General features: G+C 45.9%; 1 protein-coding gene across 1 annotated transcript in view; it reads left to right on the forward strand.

Moving 5' to 3' along the window:
• The window catches only part of pcsk6 (proprotein convertase subtilisin/kexin type 6), a 70644-nt gene that overhangs the window by 23833 nt on the left and 26737 nt on the right, over positions 1 to 20074 (forward strand). The window contains exons 7-12 of the mRNA XM_084436554.1: positions 5610 to 5782; positions 5869 to 6081; positions 10096 to 10196; positions 13029 to 13132; positions 13727 to 13844; positions 19916 to 20074. The exon at positions 19916 to 20074 is cut by the window's right edge and continues 30 nt beyond it. Of these exons, the coding sequence (XP_084292680.1) occupies positions 5610 to 5782; positions 5869 to 6081; positions 10096 to 10196; positions 13029 to 13132; positions 13727 to 13844; positions 19916 to 20074 (868 nt within the window). The remainder of the gene's footprint in view (positions 1 to 5609; positions 5783 to 5868; positions 6082 to 10095; positions 10197 to 13028; positions 13133 to 13726; positions 13845 to 19915) is intronic.

Below are 20074 nucleotides of genomic sequence, written 5' to 3' on the forward strand. Positions count from 1 at the left end.
GTCAAGGTGTTCTAATGAGAAACGGTGTCTCTTGTGAACGCTCTGCAGGCTCTCGTCAGGGCTGTCACCGTCGCTCCCGGCCCCGTACCTCTCACAGACCCTCCTCCAGGAACCACTTCAATTACGTCCCGTTGTTGTGCAGAAATAAAAAGAGACTTCTACTGGAGGAGTAATTGATTACTAGAGGGGCTCTGAGCTCCAGAGCGGGGCGGTTTTGCTCTTTGTTGTGCAGACGCAGGTACAGGCTGTTTGTGTTGTTTATGCGTTCCCCCTGGCTGTTTATGCGCCCCCCCTGTAAGACTTGTTAGGCTGATGAAGAGGAAGAAAAAGAAGAAGAAGTGGAAGTAGAAGAAGGAGAAGAAGAAGAAGAAGAAGGTATTTATTCGTCACACGACTTGTCACTCCAACACAAGGAGATACTCCCAGAGACATTGTCCCCTAGTGCCAATGGGAATCGAACCCAGGACCTCCTTGCTGTGAGCTGACAGTGCAAAGCACGATGCCACCATGCCGCACCATGATGCATTTGCCCTATTCTGTCAGTCTCCATAAACACAGAAATGTCAGTTTCTATAGAATGCTACTTCAGTAGTGTATTTGAGATGGGTTTGCAAGATAGGTTGAAGAGCTGTTCAAACTGTGTTTGATCTGCAAAATTGTGTTTTCCCAGCAAGCATAATGAAATATGGTCTTGGACTGTCAAACACGTCATTTCCAGCACAGCTGTGCTCTCATGCCAAAAGCTAAGCATAACTCTCGCACAGAAACTGTTGTCCAGGGAATTCTAACTGTCCACAGTTACGGCTGAGTCTAACTCACTACACTGTGAGAGAACGGGTGTTTGAAGCCTCATCCTGTTGTGTCTTGGGTAGAGACGTGCTCTGGATGCTAGAGGGGTAGAGACGGAAGTTTAAATAAGGGCACTCAGGTTGTGCTCCGGGGTTTTAACCATGTGTTCAGAGATCTGGTGCCCTTAGCTGAGTCCTGGGGACTCCTTCTACTGCCTTCTATCAAATTTTTTCTCTTCTTTTGCAGGCATAATACAAATGAATCCTGTTTAATCACTTTGTAATGTTTCACAAATCAGATAACCTTCAGCTTCTATCCCCAGAATGCTAAATTGATTTAGCCTACTACTGTACATTATTCATTAACTGTATAATGCATTATTACTATTGATTGTTTATAAATCTATGGCTGTTGTTCATCATCTTATGCTAACAGCAAGTAAGCATCTCATTGCTCTGTAACGGTATACAGTTCATATAATAAAACTACTACTACTACTACTACAGTACTACTACTACTACTACTACTACACACACACCCTAAATTAAGCCAGCAATTGTATCATCACTGCTTGGTGTCACACACGCACACACACATGTACACACACACATGTACACACACACACACACACACACACACACACACACACACACACATGATAGAAAACTAGCTAATGGTAACAAGCACTTAACTAGGTTGTTAATTTGTGATAACTGTACCTGCTATGCTTTCCTGTCACAGTAGATGATGGGGGGCCTGTAGGTTGTCATGGTGATACTGTGAAGATGCACATTATCCTACAGCAACCCAGTAGAGTGAATGGTTAAATTAAAAGCCTACAGTTAAAATAGCTGTTGTCAGTTCAAATTGTCTGTTACTGTTTAAGTCCATTAGCCTGTATGCCCACTCATTATAGAACATTTGCTGATGGTAACAAGTAGGCCTACTTATATTAGATAGGCTGTTCATTTGTGATGACTGTACCTGCTGTGCTTTCCTGTTGTCACGGTAGAGGGGGGGGGTGTAGGTTTCCACTGTGATGAAGATGCATTACCCTACAGTGAGTCTCAACACCAGACCCATGAGACTTCTTTCACTGATACACTTCGTAAGCTATGCTAACTACGTTACTGCATGCTGCAGATCTCTCTATGTATGGGACACTTACTGCAAAAATCTGCTGCTCAAATTCTGGCAATTCATTGGTTTCGCAGGAATCCCTGCGACACCAATCAGTAACGAGTTTCATGATCAGGCGTTCCCACCCATAGATATGCCCCACCCATCTAACCTGGGATAGCGTCTCTCATTTGCTGCTACGACCTGTCACTCTTTCAATTTTGAACCGTCGATACGCCCTCAGAACACCAGCTTGGGCGGCGAAGTGGCACAGACTCTAAGATGTACTGTAGTATGCGAGCGCAGCGATTCAACGTAACATTTGAGTCTGGAGAGAGACTACACTACAGCAATCCATTTGCATGATGAATGGTTAAGTTAGAAGCCTACTGCCTACTGCTATCTACTGCTGACGTCACCTTGCTAATATTAGGCTACATTAGCTAACTAGCTACCAACACAATAAGACAACATTAAAACTCATGAGGGAGAGAGAAAGAGAGACTGGTTCTCGCGTTAGGGCTAGTACTAGTGTAGCCTGTGAAAATACGCACAGGACAACAAATTAAAGGTGGGGTTTTTTGTATAAAAAATAAAATAAATAGATAAAGAATAAATAATCTGTGCTCTTCCAAGAGTCACTTCCGCTGCCCTCTACAGCTCAAATGAGGTAGTGTCATCAACAACTACTCAAGTGAAAATAAACAAAATAAAGTGGAACCAATACAAAACAAAACGGTAGTGGCAATTCATAGAAAAATACATAAAACATGAACATAGAATCCCACAAACCTCACATTCTTCAATACACATTCTTTAGTATTTTCTTAACATTAGCAACTCACTTTCTCACATGCTCTACAAGCTCCAGGAAGTGTTCAGGCTAGACCTCCTTACTCACAGGCTAACAGGAATTAACATGTATTATTCCCTGCGCATCAGAATCTGGCATCATCTGTTACCATACAAATGACAATATACAACATCTGTCTACACAACAGTCTAAATCATACCCATCTGTAGGTCTAAGAACATATTTTTGAGTTTATAGATGTGATTGAACTATTATATTCACCTATTTCACGGTGAGCACTTCAGCTACTTTGAGGTTTTTGGCGAAAAACTGAACAAGTTTCCTTGCGTTTCTCTACTTCTTTACGCAATGACGTTACTTCACCTTAATGGCATACAAACCCCAAATACATAAGCTGAATCCCAATCTGAGTGCACAAACCACCCTTGCGGCCCCTCACACTTGCGGCCTGAGGCCTGAGCACTTAATTGACGTCAGCTGGAAGGGCCAGAGGGTGCAGGGCCGTGAATTAAATGGGACAGCACTTCCAGTTGCGCGCCAACGATTCCCAAGCCAGTTCAGCTCAATGCCCCTCCCACTTCGTTTTCATTGCTCTGCAAATTGACCGACTCTGACGTCTGTTTTAATTTAATAATAATTAAAAAATTATGTTGGGTGGGATATGTTTGCAGCATGTGGATTTCAAGATCAATGTTGTGTTATCTGTAAATGTCATAATTTATGTGTGATGCACTCGGATCATGACGTGCGCGCTGCGGTAGCTAGGAAAACATAAGAGAGGGTAGGTAGGGCGTCGCCCGGGAGTAACAAATTGTTTTCCAACCTGATATTTTGATTCAATCAAAATCTTTTAGGCATGACAGGCTCTGCACAACAGGAATTAATTTATAAAAAAGGTTTAGCCGGCAGAAAAAAGGCACTTCTCTCTGAGAGGCGAAAAAGGCCCGGTCCCTCGCCCCCCTTGGGCTTTCTGATTGCGCGTGCCTGTCCCTGAGCTCAGGAGGGGCACTTAAAAACATTAGCATGTCTTGCTGCACCATAGAAATGTTATTCCTCCTTTCATTGCTTGGAACAGTTAATCTTACAGAAAAAGTGTATGAAGAGTAATGTAATTAGAGTAATTGTTTATTGAGCCTGTTTGTAGCAGTGTGAAGGGGAGGCGTAGGGCGTCTCGGGCAGAGAGCCAGAGTAAATGTTGTTCTGGCAGACCCCACTGGTGACTTCACAACCTATTGCGGCAATCTGAACAGGCGCCGTTTGAGCTCCTAGACCCCCCCCAACCCTGCATCCCTGTCTGCCATAATTAGTAATGTACACACATGACTTAATTACCGTAGCAGGCACAGCTATGCAAAATCTGTTTGCTTTGCTCTATTTTAAAACCTCAGATATCAATGAAATGGAGCTTGTTGGGTAACTAGGTCTGATAGAGAGCTACATTGATCCAGTGCCTTTCCAGGGAGGGGTTTCAAACTGAGGGAAAAATCAAGCTACAGAACAGAGCTTGAAGTATGGCACTGATTCAGAATTAGAAGTCTACTCGTTGCCATACACCACACACACACACACACACAAACAGTACCATTGATTAAATACTGTCGGATCTAATTTCCTGTTTTCTAAACACATTACATGTCAGAACTGTATACATTTCTGTCAGTCTTTGATAGTCTAATTCCTCATTAGCACATCCACGGCTCCTGCTTCAGGAAATAGAATAATTCGCCACCAGCTGCTACTGGAACAGATGGGAAAGGGTGCGCACCTGCAAACCCCCTCTAATCAACTACATTGGCACAGATTTCCCCGTCTGTAATGATGGAAACTGTTTCACAAAGAACACACAAGCAGCCCTTGTACGCACCGACGGATAATTAGTTTGACACTCAGAACTTCCTCGAAAACCTCCCGTCTCTCTGCTCCTGGAAACACGCTTGTTAAATTTGGAAATGAAGAGAGGGGCGTTAAATGGAGGGGGAAGGTGTTCCTGGTCAGCCCAGTCTGGGCACAGCAGGGAGAGACCAGCCCCGGAGAGGAGTGTGTGTGACTCTGAGGCTCTAAAGAGGACAGACTGTTGCGCCTTTCTTGGTCCTTCTGTGAGTGGTTGGTAGAGGGTGCGGTAGTCCTAATGAAGATCAAAACATTCAAGTAGAGGAGGACTCTCACACCTCAAAAAGTGTCAAGGAAAACTCCTTGGATAGAGACTTAGATTTTTGTTAAATGTTTAATTTTAAATGCTCATGGTGAAAAACAAGTGCTAAAGTGCTCAAAAAGGAAAAGTGCTGACAAACCTTTCGGTCAAGCGACCATCACTCTACTTGAATATTTTGATCTCTAAAGAGGACGAACAAGATTCACATGTACGCTCGTTTACACGCCGCTTTCATTGTGCCCGACGGTAGCCTGGCAACATCAGCCTCCGATTACAATGAAGCCGTGGTTCTAAGTGTGTGAGCGTTCTACGACCTCAGTGTTCTAGAAGCCTCAGAGTTCTAGAATCCTGTCAGAACGCTCCATCCTGTGAGGACTGAACCAGAATCCTTAAGCTAAATCCATAAATCCTTTAGCTATTATGTGTACATGTGTATTTATTTCCTTGATTTGTATTTCTTTATAACTATGTCTTTCATATGCTCTGTATGATGCTGTGTTATTATTTACTTTTATCTTGTGTCATTTTAGGATGCCTATTTATAACATCTTGGCCATGAATGAAATGAAAATTAGCCTCCTGGCTAAATCTATTGTATTTACATGTGTTGTTGATTGATATGCATTGTCCCTTCTCAAATAAACTGAAATGAAATGAAATGAAACCTGTTCTGACGCTGATGGTGTGGTGAGGAGAAACGATTCTCAACATCCGCCGGCGCTCTTGTCTGCTCAGGTATCCGGATGCTGGATGGTGATGTGACAGATATAGTGGAGGCCAAGTCTCTTGGAATCAGGCCTGACTACATTCACATCTACAGCGCCAGCTGGGGCCCGGATGACGATGGGAAGACTGTTGACGGACCAGGGCCCCTGGCCAAACAGGCCTTCGAAATGGGCATCAAAAAGGTTAGATATGTCACATCCCAAATTACATCGTATTCACTATGCACTTCTACATCCTGCGTCTCTCTCTTATTTGACTCCTCCCACAGGGTCGGAAAGGCCTGGGCTCCATCTTTGTCTGGGCGTCGGGTAATGGCGGCCGTCAAGGTGACCACTGCTCCTGTGACGGCTACACCAACAGCATCTACACCATCTCCATCTCCAGCACCACGGAGAACGGCAACAAGCCCTGGTACCTGGAGGTCTGCAGCTCCACACTCGCCACCACCTACAGCAGCGGGGAGTTCTACGACAGGATGATCGTGAGTAGTGTAGAAGATTTTTAACTGATCTAGTCAAAAAGGATTTGCCAAGATTCGCTCAAAGACGTCAAGTCTGGTTTATTGAGAAAACATACGAGCGCAAGGACTTCAGAGGAAACGCACGTGAGTGGTATCCATCAGAAGTACCGCAGTCTGGTCTTGCGCGGCCTTATATTCAAGCAATACACAGGTATGACGCTTCCAGGATGTGATTGGCTAACCCATTGTGCACGTCATAATAAATGGCAGGCATCATCAACAGTGGTCGAGAATACAGACACGTGACATGAGAAAAGGCGGTAATTCTTGCAGGGACAATGGGACAAAGGATGGTTATTCTGGAGCAGACAACGTCTAGGTGTGTTGACCTCCTGGAGGTCATCCTGTCATAAATTAGATTAGCACAGCTATGTGAAAGGTTGAGGGAGGTGGTGAGGTGGTGAAACTACAATTTCTATGACAGTAGTGCCCGTGTTTCCTTCTGCGACAGGATGATCGTGAGCACTGGCCATGTTTCAGTCAAGTCAATGCAAATGTAAAGCATGAACACACTCATGCATAGTGTATAGTGTATGCTCACTTTTAGCCACATGCCATCTTTCATTCTGACGTTTGAAATCACATACATAGACGCACACGCACGGACGCACACACACACACACACACACACACACATGCCACACACACACACGCATGCACACGCGCGCACACACACACACACACACACACACACACACACACAAATTCATATTCAGCCTATCCCCCATATTGCATGTTTGTAATGTTCTCTGGGACTAGCAGAGTACAGACATGTCACATCCATCAGCTCTTGCTCCGGTTTTTTCTTGCAATGGAGGAATTACTCCTGTTTACTGGATTTATGACAACATTGACAGCTGTGGCACAGGCTCTGTTAGTTACTCTCTGTTGGAGGACTATCCATCGGTTTAATAAGGAAAAGTTCCTTACATACAGTAGACGAGTAGTCAATGTAAATATTTAGTCTGGCTTATGCCGGCTCACACTAGAGGATCAGGATAAATTTGGTCTGGAACGTTCACGTTGGTCGGTACTGATGTTCAGCCCTGATTATCTTGTAACGTGAGCGGTTTACAGATCCAATCTCATACCTCCCGATCGGTTCGCAGACTCATTGGGGTGGCCCCGATAATATCAAACATGTTTGATATTTAGATTATTACGCCACTACGTTATTTTCAAATCTTGTTGAGTGTGCATGTTTGAGATTCACGAGAAGAGCATATGTTAAGATTGTCCTTATGTGTGTGATACAACCCGATCTGGAAATCGGTTAGGATTTTAAATATCTCGCAGTGTGCGCCCGGCATCAGGAAGCTGAGACCTGAAGAGAAAGGCATAAAAATAAATGTACAAATACACGAAAGCACACAAATATCAAACATTTAAGAGGCAGTTATGAGATTACAGAATTAGATGCAGAGACAGTTTCCAATACTTTCCATAAATCCTTTCGGATTAAAACAAAGGCATCAAATTAAATCACTTCTGTCAGTTTTGAGCCTTTCTGGAGGGTTTCCCAGCTGTTAAAAGTCGGCACTTTTAACAGCTTTTTCTCCAGCTTAGTGCGAACGGCGTCGTCTGCAGAACATCTTGCGAGCGCAGCCTATAAATGGCCCTGGCTTCTGATAAGATATGTGCACAAGAGCAACACCGTAAGCATAGCTTTGTTTAGGCAGGGAAGCGTAACAGATGAGATGCGCTCCATGTCTGGGGGTTGTAATGATGGATGCTGGTAACGTAGGAGGTGTTGTTCAGGCTATAGAAATTGTTTTGGTACATTTTCGTTTTCGGCAATGATTTATTTTTGTAGCTGTCAGATGGAGGGTAAAAGAGACAGACAAGGTGAGGTGTGTTCCCTCCACCACGACCCAGACATGGCACTCCGCTGGTTGTCTGTTTGTGTGTGTAGTGTTTGTGCGTCTGAGGGAAGAAACGGGCCTAAGATCACGAAGGCCGTGTTTACTCGGCGACTGTGGCGTCTTTCTCACGTAGCGTGGAGAGGAGGTTAGAGAAGCAGAGATGAGAGGACAGGGGGAAAAAAAGATGACAGGATAGTTATCTCACGTTTGAGACAGACAGGCAGGCAGACAGACAGGTAAGGAGGCAGGCAGGCAGACAGGTTAGGAGGCAGGCAGGCAGACAGGTTAAGAGGCAGGCAGACAGGTAGGGAGGCAGGCAGACAGACAGGTAGGGAGGCAGGCAGGCAGGCAGACAGGTTAGGAGGCAGGCAGACAGACAGGTTAAGAGGCAGGCAGACAGGTAGGGAGGCAGGCAGGCAGACAGGTTAAGAGGCAGGCAGACAGGTAGGGAGGCAGGCAGACAGGTAGGGAGGCAGGCAGACAGACAGGTAGGGAGGCAGGCAGACAGACAGGTAGGGAGGCAGGCAGACAGGTTAGGAGGCAGGCAGACAGACAGGTTAGGAGGCAGGCAGGCAGACAGGTTAGGAGGCAGGCAGACAGACAGGTGGGGAGGCAGGCAGGCAGACAGACAGGTGGGGAGGCACGGGCCAACCCTGCCCCATCCCTGTCTTGTCTGAACAGCCTGCAGCTCAGCACTGTGTTCATACGTATCCCTGTGGTCCAGCTCTGTGGGTGTCCTGGTTAGTTTTACATCTGCCAAAGCATAATATTTAGCGAGTGTGGCAGAACCTGCTCCCCAGTGTAGAACACGGTGGCGGTCTGGGTCTGGTTCTGGGAGTGAGGGGGGCGGGTGGAGGGGTTACCACATGGCAAGTTGCCCTCTGCCCCCCTCCTCCCCCATATGTCATGTTCTTCAACAAGCCACGGCTCTATACTCAGCCTGAACAGTTGGTGGCTCTGTACTGGCCATAAAAATAGCCTCTTCTCCTTGTCTTCCAGGTCAGGTCTCCAGGTCATCGGACATCATTTATATGTAGGGAGGTAGTACTGTAGGTACTTTATTGATCCCTGGGGGAAATTACACGATTTCAGCAGCCATATGCAAACAGTATAATCAAGACTAACAAAACATGCATACAAGTCCATTAAAATATACAGGAGTATAGATAGATTCCTTAGAATATCTACAGTAGATTGTGTAAACATGCCTAAGGTGCAAAATCCAACCTTGGTCTCGACCTTTAGGTGTGAAAGCGCCCTAAGTCTCAGTTTTCCCCCTCTTGTCTACCTCTTACACATCCAACAATAGCAGAGTCATCTGAGAACCTCGGCATATAGCATGTCTCCAAGTTGTATCTGATGTCCAATGTGGAGAATGTGAACAGGAAGGGGCCCAGGACAGTCCCTTGGGGGACGCCTATGTTGCTGACCAACCGCTCTGACTCACAGCTCTCACATATTGTGGTCGTCTGCCAGCCAAGCAGTCCATGGTCCAGGTCACCACTTACAGTGTCTGTAGCTTGTCTCCCAGAGGTAAGAGCTGTATGGTGTTGGAGGCACCGAATAAATCAAATAACATGATCCTCACAGTGCTGCCAGCCTTGTCCACTTGACTTGACTTGTCCAGATGGGAGCAAGCCCTGTGTAGCAGGTAGATGATGGCATCGTCCACTCCTATGTGAGCCTGGTGGCCAGGTGTGTCTTCACCAGGGATCTGAGATGAGCCTGAACAAGCGTCTCCAGGGTCTTCATGCCGTGAGAAGTGAGGGTCACTGGTCAGTGACCCTACTGCTCTGTGTGGTTGAAGACACTGGCGTGCCCCTTCCTGGGCACTGGGACCAGGCAGGATGTCTTCCATGACTCTGGAGGCCTTTCCAGGCTCAGGCTCAGGCTGAAGATGTTCAGGATTACTCCACCCAGCTGGTTAACAAAACTTATAGATTTGGATGATGACTCCAATAACAGTACATATATCACACATTTTATCCAACCGTTTAAAAAAAATTTTGATTAACCATTTCTATCATTTTACTGGATAAAATAAATCAAATGAAGTGCTCAGAATGAAATGATTTCTGAATGATGCCCACCTAAGCCCAGTTTTATCTTGCAGGTCACCACTGACCTGAGGCACCGCTGTACTGACGGTCACACAGGAACCTCGGTGTCTGCTCCCATGGTGGCCGGAGTCATCGCCCTCGCCCTGGAGGCCAAGTCAGTAGCCTGTCCCCTGTCTGTTTAACCCTCCCCTACCTGTCATCTGTCTCTCTGTCCGTCTGTTGACTCTAACGTCTGTCTGTTGACCCTAACGTCCGTCTGTTGACTCTAACGTCCGTCTGTTGACCCTAACGTCCGTGTGTTGACCCTAACGTCCGTCTGTTGACCCTATCGTCCGTCTGTTGACCCTAACGTCCGTCTGTTGACCCTAACGTCCGTCTGTTGACTAACGTCCGTCTGTTGACCCTAACGTCCGTCTATTGACTAACGTCTGTCTGTTGACCCTAACGTCTGTCTGTTGACGCTAATGTCTGTCTGTTGACCCTAACGTCTGTCTGTTGACCCTAACCTCTGTCTGTTGACCCTAACGTCCGTCTGTTGACCCTAACGTCCGTGTGTTGACCCTAACGTCTGTCTGTTGACGCTAATGTCTGTCTGTTGACCCTAACCTCTGTCTGTTGACCCTAACGTCTGTCTGTTGACCCTAACGTCTCTCTGTTGACCCTAACGTCCGTGTGTTGACCCTAACATCTGTCTGTTGACCCTAACGTCTGTCTGTTGACCCTAACGTCTGTCTGTTGACCCTAATGTCTGTCTGTTGACCCTAACATCTGTCTGTCATCTGGGTAGTTTGCCGAGAGGCTCACATCTCGATCCCGTGCAGATTATTGAGTCTAAACAGAGTTGGGTTTTACTGTATGTGGTAAATCACCTTTTTGGGAGATCTTTTACGAGGAGAGATTTGTGTTTGAGGTGATGTTTGGATTTTACCCAGTATCTGCCACCCTCTACTGTAGGCCAACTACTGTTTGACTGTGAAAACCTCATTACTGTTTGAGAGCACGATGACGCAGACCCACATGTGAAGCCTCTAGTAGTGAAACATGACTTGCCAGGTAGCTATGTTCAAACTCAATTCTTCACCACTAGCGACTTAGCTGTGCTTCCCAAGATCATCTATTTTAAAAGTGACTGTGACAAGAGAGAGAGAGAGAGAGAGAGAGAGAGAGAGAAACTGTTCTTATTAGTCCCGAGGATAACTGTGTCCCTTTCTATTTTCTGGCTGTAGCCTATTTAATATCCCTCCTAGAGTTTTTGAAACTCAAAGCCCTTCTCAGGGGTAATAAAACGTAACTGTGAGTAATTATATGGATACTGGGCCACTTAGCTCACAGCACTCGCCTGAGACTCCAACAGAGTATTTTGTTTACTTGGCTTTCTTTGTGTAGACTAATTAAGTAAATAAAGTACTACCAAAGAGTGGTACTGTACTGAAAGGTGGAAATGTGATTTACAGCAAATCGATCTGTGTCGTACAGTATATGTGGCACAGTCTGGTGTTTTGTGCTAGTGGTCAATATAACATTTAGAATTGTTAAAAAAAAAATATTAAAAAAATATATTTTTTAACTGTTTTCCTTTTCATTTTACAAAAATTGAAGTATTGAAGAACCCACTCAATATAACAAACAACAGTTTTAGTTAACAAAGTATGCAAGCTATTGTTCCCATCCATTACCTGACTGTCAGAAGTGTGAACAGCTCTGGGCTGAGTTTCCCAGTTACGATGTACCTTAGCGCTCTACGAAGGTTCTTAAAGGACAATGCTCGTTTTTGACAACCTGGACCTTATTTACGACATATTATAAGACGTTTGACTCACCGAGATCACTTTGGTGTAGTTCGGAGGCATGTAGAAGAAATTTAAAATCCAGCGCGAGCCAGTATATACTGGTGGATATACTGGCTCGCGCTGGATTTTAAATTTCTTCTACATGCCTCCGAACTACACCAAAGTGATCTCGGTGAGTCAAACGTCTTATAATATGTCGTAAATAAGGTCCAGGTTGTCAAAAACGAGCATTGTCCTTTAAGGTATACCTTAGCGAAGGAGCTGTTTTCCCTACGAGTGTTCAATTCATTGGGTAGCGCATCCTGTCAGGTAGGAAATAGATTGATAGACATGGAAATGTTGATAGACATTTCAACATTTCCTACCTGACTGCTGACTGAGGAGACCAACCTTTCAGAACTGTATTTGGAGAGGATGGCCCTGTCTGAGAGGACCTCCAGAGGACTGAAGTTGGTCCTTATGAAATGATTAACATGAACCAAATGGCTACGCAGACGTGTCACCGTTGGTTCCTTTGGTTCAATACGAGGATGTGTTGTAAAGCAGCCATGATGAAGGCCTATACACGAAGCACGAGTGGGCTGTGACACGCTCAATAGAAGAGGTCCTTAACTAATTTAATCAATTACACCTGTGTACCTTACTATGGGTCTAGCAGGTCTCATTGGATTCATCAATTTGCCTAATATCTGTCTGTATCCTATAATATATAGTGGTGGGGTACAGACAGCCAGAAAAGCCATGTCATCAAATTGACCCTTTACATAAGAAAATGTTGTTGTTGTTCACAGATTGGATTTATATTATGGATTGTCCCTATATTTTATTTGGCTCAATAGAATTTTAAAACACAACATTCCTGTGTTATGTAGGTTATAAAGTCCCTGAATCTTTGAGGCGCTTTTTCTCTGCCTAGTGATTTCAGGTGTAGCCTACCAACATTCACAGAAGCATATCTCAAATATTTCAAATGAAGCATAAATGGCTACTTGACATTCTGTGAGAAAGTGAGGGATGTGAGCGTGCTTGTATGGGGTTACATTTCATAGTTGAATATGTGGTAGATTGGGGGGATGTGAACTCAAGCCCACCTTTTGATCACCATAAAGAACGGTTAATAGGAGAAGGCTCGGGTGGCGCCCGAGACACCGCCTCAGTAATGTTGTGACGTCCGTAGTGTTTCCTGTGTCCCCCAGTCCTCTGATCACATGGAGGGATGTGCAGCACCTGCTGGTCAGAACCTCCAGACCTGTCCATCTGAAAGCCAACGACTGGAAGAACAACGCAGCCGGACACAGAGGTACCATACGTTCCACTACAGATATGAAATACTCAGTGGTTTGGGATGTTGTGGCTGCACACTGGACATCTGATAAGAATGGACTGGACCTGACATGGGGGCTAACCAAGCGCAGGGGAAATCCATGAATGACATGAATGACATGTTTAGTACATTTCCAGTCAGTTGCGCCTGGAGCACTGAATGAAAGTCCCTATTGTGCTGGATCTTCATGTCTCATGGCTCATATGATACTATTACTCTCTCCAGGGATACTGCGTCAACATTAAAGCTTTTATGGGTTTTGAATTTAAATGAATTGCCAGCGTCTGACTCGCACGGCACCCTGGGGCACAGTGATTGTGTCTCTTAACGAGCTCTGGCTCCTACTCACTTAGCCACAGGCTCAGGCCTTCCCTTCCAGGTAAGGAGAGAGGAGAGGTACGACCATTTCACTACAGTCCCTCAGGGATCTTAACGACATCAAGCCTGAATAAAACCTCAGCCTATTGTGGAGCATCCACAGACCACCGTGGATCATAGTGACTTCAGAGCAGATTTTCCTTTTTAGATGACATGTTTTTGTCATGTTTTTGTCCCTCTCTGTCCCCTCAGTCAGTCATCTGTACGGCTTCGGGCTGGTGGACGCTGAGGCGATGGTGGTGGAGGCTAAGAAGTGGCGGAGCGTTCCTCCCCAGCACACCTGCAGCAGGATATACGACCGGCGACCCAGGTGAGGGGGCGGGGCGTCCTGCAAGCTGAGGTCACATGACCAGGAAGTGATGCGCACGGTCTCATATTGAGAGCGGTCATGTTTAAAGGTGGCCTCTATAATGGTTCCGGAGAGCCACACAGTTTCCCAGCATGCTCCAGTTGAGCTCTACTAGCACCTTTGAGACTTTGTGGAATTCTGCAAGTCTCAATCCCTACGTCTCTGTATAAATCAATCTAATCTCTGACATTTTAGACATCTACGCTTTAGAGCCTTGTTCATTCATCAAGCGCAGTGATTTCTGCATATCATGTCACGATGCAAATGAAACTCGTCCTTAGTATTCACCCTATCATTCATCCTCTTTTGTTGAGGCGGGTGCAGATTGAACCTTGATGAAGTGCACTGTATTATAATCAATCACAGAGTTCATAAACTCCCTCCCTCACATTGAACCCCTCAGGCATTTTATCCTCTCTCTCATAACAGCCAGTTTAGTGATGTATTTGCAAGGAATTCTACTCTAATATTCAAAAACAGAATCTGACGATAATCCCCTGTAATTAGAGTCATTCATTTTCATCAAGAGGCCATTGTAAGTAATTGGAGCATGTCTAAGTATCATAAGCTCGTATCTTTTATAGGACGAGCGGCCCTGGCTTCATAGAGCAGAGGAGCTGTGGCCCTGGGCCTTTCATAAGCATACTGTATACAGCCGCCGGAGATTGCAAAATAAAAACAGAGCCATTAAAGCCTGATGAACTCATCTTTCATCTGTAGCTTTGATCCATTATTCTCCTCAGACGGAGGGAGGTCTGTGTGGTTAGGGGATTCTGGCTAAAGGATTCATGCTTTGAAATCCACTCACATGCAAATGTCTTGACATCAAAATTGTATTTTTGTTACCAACGTTGATATTGATGTCTCAGTCTGCCTATTTATTGTGTTGGCCTACATAGCCATCTTGTACATTCAACTGATTTAATGTGCATTGTTGATTTATTGTTGTATTTTGCATTTTGCCTTGCCTTGTCCTTTTGATCTTCTCCAAATTACGTTGTCGCCCCAGTGTGCCAGTAACCTGTGTATATGGGTTTAGAAGTTGTGTGGTCTCAATTGCTTTCAACTTTCACCTTTGAGTGTGACCCAATTGGTCCACACGGGTCGACCTACCCATATACAGCTGCACCCGCCACCATGTTTGTAAAGTTCCCCTAAAAAAGGTTGTTGGACTGAAACGTTGTGATCAAAGTTGACCTGCATGAGTAGACAAGTGTGCTGGAGCTGGTCTCGTAACCAAGGGTAGAATTATATGGATGGTCCAGAAAGTCTCAATGGGTTGAAGGTTTCACCATGAAAACCACCGCTCGGGTGCCTATCACTACTGCTCTTGTCGAGCGTACGGACTCAGCTGGTTTTTCTTTTTCATTTTCAGCTCCAGTGTTTCAGAGCAGAGATGGTCTCTCTCCAGCTGGGCCGATGATGATCAGCACTTGAGAGAAATAAAATCACAGTTGTTTATTTACGCCACTCCGTGGAAATTCAATTCCAAATCACCCAGATAACTGGAACTGGCAAAGTCTGCCAAAAAGCCAGTCAGACGTCATGGACAGATACAGAGTCATTTTGCAGTTAATGTTTTGGCTTCCTCTCAGACGTTGTTGGCTTTTATGGTGCCATAAGAGAGCGAAATGAAGACTGGGAAATGGAGACGGTGTATTTCCATCTCCGTGTCCTAGAAGTGGACGACCCCTTTGACAGCTCTGCAGATAATGACTTTGTAATGGACTGTGTGGGATTTTCTTATACGGCTTCAAACTGAGGGACGCGTTTTATGGGCGCGAAGAGGAGCCGAGCTGTGTTCTGTTTCTTTATAACCTCAGCTGTGTGGAAACACTGCGGTTCCTTACTAGATATACTGCAAATTAATATACTACAGATGATCTTAAGATTTTTGGAATAGGACTCATGGAATTGTGTGACCCTCTCTGTCACAGAGGAATGTTGAGGAAAAGTTGACTGCAGGTTTTAGAGGGCACTATTGTGACAATTCAGAGAGTGGTGGTGACAGGCGAGGGTGCTCTGTGTTTTAAGAAGGTGACCAGGGATGGTTGGGTGATTTAACGTTGGGAGTGTGGCCAGCCAATCCGCCCACAGCCCGGCAGACCCGCATAGGAATCACATCCGCCCCTGGTCCGCCCCACGCTCTGGCAGACCCGCTTAGCAATCAGCCCCCACCGCCCACTCACATTTTCAAATGTAAAATTTTAACGGTCATGCCAACTTCATTCAGCAGTAAAGAAGACGGTACAGTCTGTGTGGATCTGCGCCAGATTCTGGCCGGATATAAAATCTATATGACAGAGCTGGGCCAGTTATGGGCCAAATCCGATACGGATCTGTCGATCAGATTTGCGCCGGTATTGTTCCGTTATGAAAATCAGCGGAGGCGGATCCGGTTGGCGGATGTGATAAACCTGTCCAGTTTCATTTTGTTGTCTGGGGTGATAGTTCCATCTTCGCTGCGTTGGTCCTCTATAAACTGTGCCGATAGCTTTGTGTATCTCAGACCACTAGGGCTGTCTCTCTTTACAACAGGCCAGGCTGTCTCATCATCCGTCAGCTACAGAAAGACGCTGCTTTGGAGAGGCACCACAGGGCTGTCAGCCTGGACCTTTTTGGTTGGGCTCAAGCTTCCAGACCACTGGACAGTGACTCAGCTCGGTACTCAGCACCCATGTGTTCCCCATGAAAGACAAAACCACACTGGGCTTCCAGGGAAGCACACAGAGTCCAATACAGAGACAAATACTGTTTTTATTTAAATCACATTACATTACAGTCATTTAGCAGACGCTATCCAAAGCGACTAACAATAATGCATTTAACGTAGGAAAAGCCAATGTACTACTTCTTGCCAGAACTCACAAGTGCATCTTCTTTCTAAAACAAGTGAGTAAGAGCATAATCTAGTGCAGAAGGCAAAGTGGAAGAATAGCAATCTAAAGTACATGTAATAAAATGAGTATATTTAGAGCTTACTGCTCCAAAATGCTCATCACACAAAGACTCATTTAAAACTCCTTTATTGTCCTTGTAGAAATATGAAGCTGATGCAGAGAAACATACAGAAATGTTGTTGTTTTGGCGCCAGGGTCTGTGTTGCTCTGCTGGCTTCATGTGACCAGAGGAAACATCCCACTGAGACTGTGTCTCCAGTATGGCACAGCTCCCATTGGGTTAGACTGCATGGTCATGAGATTAAACTCATAAATAGTGCTCCTTTTCTGCATGTTTGCTATCAAAGATGAACTGCAGCAGCTCATATTCCAGTCAATAGCAAAACAAAGATGGATGCTTCTGTGCTGCTGTAGTCATTCAAAAAGGTAAGATTAGATAAAGTAAGATGAGCTTGAATAATCCCCAGGGAGAAGGGATAGATCAGAGTTAAGAATATACATAGAAGAGCAAAAATGTATACAAACAGCATGCATAGAATATAGAATGTATAAATATGTATACCTACAATATACAATCGAGTAAAAAGTAGTAAAGTGATAAAGTGACAGGTTTAACAAATCTCAAGAAAGATGGGGATCGTTACTCAAGACTTGTCACTCTGCGTGTTGTCCCTCATTCTTGAAGGAGCTGATGATCAATTGAATTAGCAACTTATTAATTAGAAGCGATTTATGAACATAAATCGTATAACTGCTATGATTCCTATATTCTCTGTGTGGGCTGCTTTCCCATGTCCACCAGGGAGACGAGTGTCTGACCAGTGTCTCATACTGTATCTGCTTTCCCATGTCCACCAGGGAGGCGAGTGTCTGACCAGTGGCTCATACTGTATCTGCTTTCCCATGTCCACCAGGGAGACGAGTGTCTGACCAGTGTCTCATACTGTATCTGCTTTCCCATGTCCACCAGGGAGGCGAGTGTCTGACCAGTGTGTCTCATACTGTATCTGCTTGTCACAACAAATCATAGTCTTTCTCAGTCTGTTTGTTTGGCAGAGTTACTTCTCTGTGTTCCACGCTGGGTTTTATGTCAAGCTTTGCCTCAGGCGTGAGGATCAGAGGTCAAACTGCCCAGTTCCAAATCGACCCCTACCCTTCTCATCATAACCCCCCCTCTCCAGGCCAGCCTTGTCCATGAGTCCAAAAGGACGTTCTGGTTTCTATTGGGTTCTGAATATGGTATTCTGTGCGTACTCATCGTCACTGAAAATGAGGGCAACCTCAGTGGCCTTCGAGTATAAATAAAGGCCATTGAATTGAGTTTAATTGTATGTGTGACCACACATGATCAGCTTGAATCCACAATTATGCAGTGTTTTTTTTTTGACTGACAGAGGGATTTTGAGTCAAGACCATTTACCTAATGTAATCCGTTTTTGGGACGGGAGGCGCGGCAGCGTTGAGAGAGCCGCTTGGGTTTTAGGTAAATGAGGGCTTATGCAGGATGCCCGTCAGGTAGCTGAACACCCGACTGCCTGTCAGAGACGCCTAACACACACGTTCAGAAACGCCTGACTGCCTGTCAGAGACGCCTAACACACACGCTCACACACACGCTCAGCGAATCACACCGAATCTGTTCCACGTGAGGCTCTGCTCAATGTCATTGATTATTGGGAGGCACACACACACACGCACACACACACACACGCATGCACACGCATGCACACACACACACACACACACGCACACAGCACAGTGTGTGCCTGGCAGGCTTGGGTTATATTTTCGTTAGCCTGGAGGAGTGGGAGTGAATGGATTGGATATGCTGATCACTCCGGCTCTGTGGACCGCTGGAAAATATCCTGCCAGAGTCTGAATGAGATCAATGCAGCTCTCAGATGACCCGCTGCTAATATCACTTTACAGTGTGTGTGTGTGAGTGTGTGTGTTTGTGTGTGTGTGTGTGTGTGTGTGTGTGTGTGTGTGTGTGTTGTGGTGGCGGTGGTGTGTGTGTGAGTGTGTGTGTGTGTGTTGAGGTGGCGGTGGTGTGTGTGTGAGTGTACATGTGTGTGTGTGTTGGGGTGGCGGTGGTGTGTGTGTGTGTGTGTGTGTGATTTGCAGTGGTGTGTGTGTGTTGAGGTGGCGGTGGTGTGTGTGTGTGTATGTGTGTGTGTGAACACATCTACCCCGTGTGTGTGTGTGTGCGTGTGTGTGTGTGCGTGTGTGTGTGTGTGTGTGTGTGAGCCCGGTCATGTAAAGCCGTGCCCAGCGCTAGCCTGTCCCTGGGGGTGCTGTGAGGTCGGAGGGGGCGTGTTTTGGAACGGCCGAGGCTTCTGTGTCTCCAAATCTGAGTCATTCCATCTCACATGAGCAGCGGCTTTACCAGATACTGTAGCAGTTGTTTGTGGTTAAGTGGAAGGGAAGCCTTATATGGCATCTGTTAAAAATTAATATCCTCCTTTTCATTCTCTATCAAACAACTCACGCACACCGTGACCTTTGACCTTCATCAGGCGGAGAACAGCAGGGGGTCACGGCCTCTTGCCTCTGCATTCTGATATCATGCTACATACCAGGGCTGATTTCCTCCACACCCATTTTGTCCCTGTCTCTGTGCTTGTTTCTGTCTGTCTCCGTCTTTGTCCTTATCCTCTGTCTGACCCTGTCCCTGTCTTTCTTTCTGTCCCTGTCTCTGTCCTCTCTGTCCCTGTCTCTGTCTCTCTCTCTGTCCCTGTCTGTTTCTGTCCTCTCTCTGTCTGTCTCTATCCGTGTCCCTGTCTCTCTCTGACCCTGTCTCTGTCTTTCTGTACCTGTTTCTTTCTAACCCTCTCTCTCTCTCTGTCCCTGTCTCTCTGTCCCTGTCTCTGTCCTCTCTCTTTCTGTCTCTGTCCTCTCTCTGTCTGTCTCTGTCTTTCTCTATCCTTGTCCCTGTCTCTGTCTGTCTGTCTGTCTCTATCCTTGTCTCTGTCTTTCTCTGTCCCTGTCTCTGTCCTCTCTCTGTCTATCCCTGTCCCTATCCCTGTCTCTGTCTCTGTGTCCATCCCCGTCTGTGTCTCTGTCCCCGTCTGTGTCTCTGTCTCTGTCCCCGTCTGTGTCTCTGTCTCTGTCCCCGTCTGTCTCTGTGTCCAGGTACATCCGTGCAGACCAGAGCCTGAACAGCACCGTCAGGTCGTCGGGGTGCTCCGAGCAGCGCGAGCAGCATGTGGTCTACCTGGAGCACGTGGTGGTCCGCGTCCTCATCTCCCACCAGCGCCGGGGCGACCTGGAGATCAGCCTGGTCTCCCCCTC

The sequence above is a fragment of the Borostomias antarcticus genome (assembly GCF_949987555.1).
Source record: "Borostomias antarcticus genome assembly, chromosome: 4".
Taxonomy (NCBI): domain Eukaryota; kingdom Metazoa; phylum Chordata; class Actinopteri; order Stomiiformes; family Stomiidae; genus Borostomias; species Borostomias antarcticus.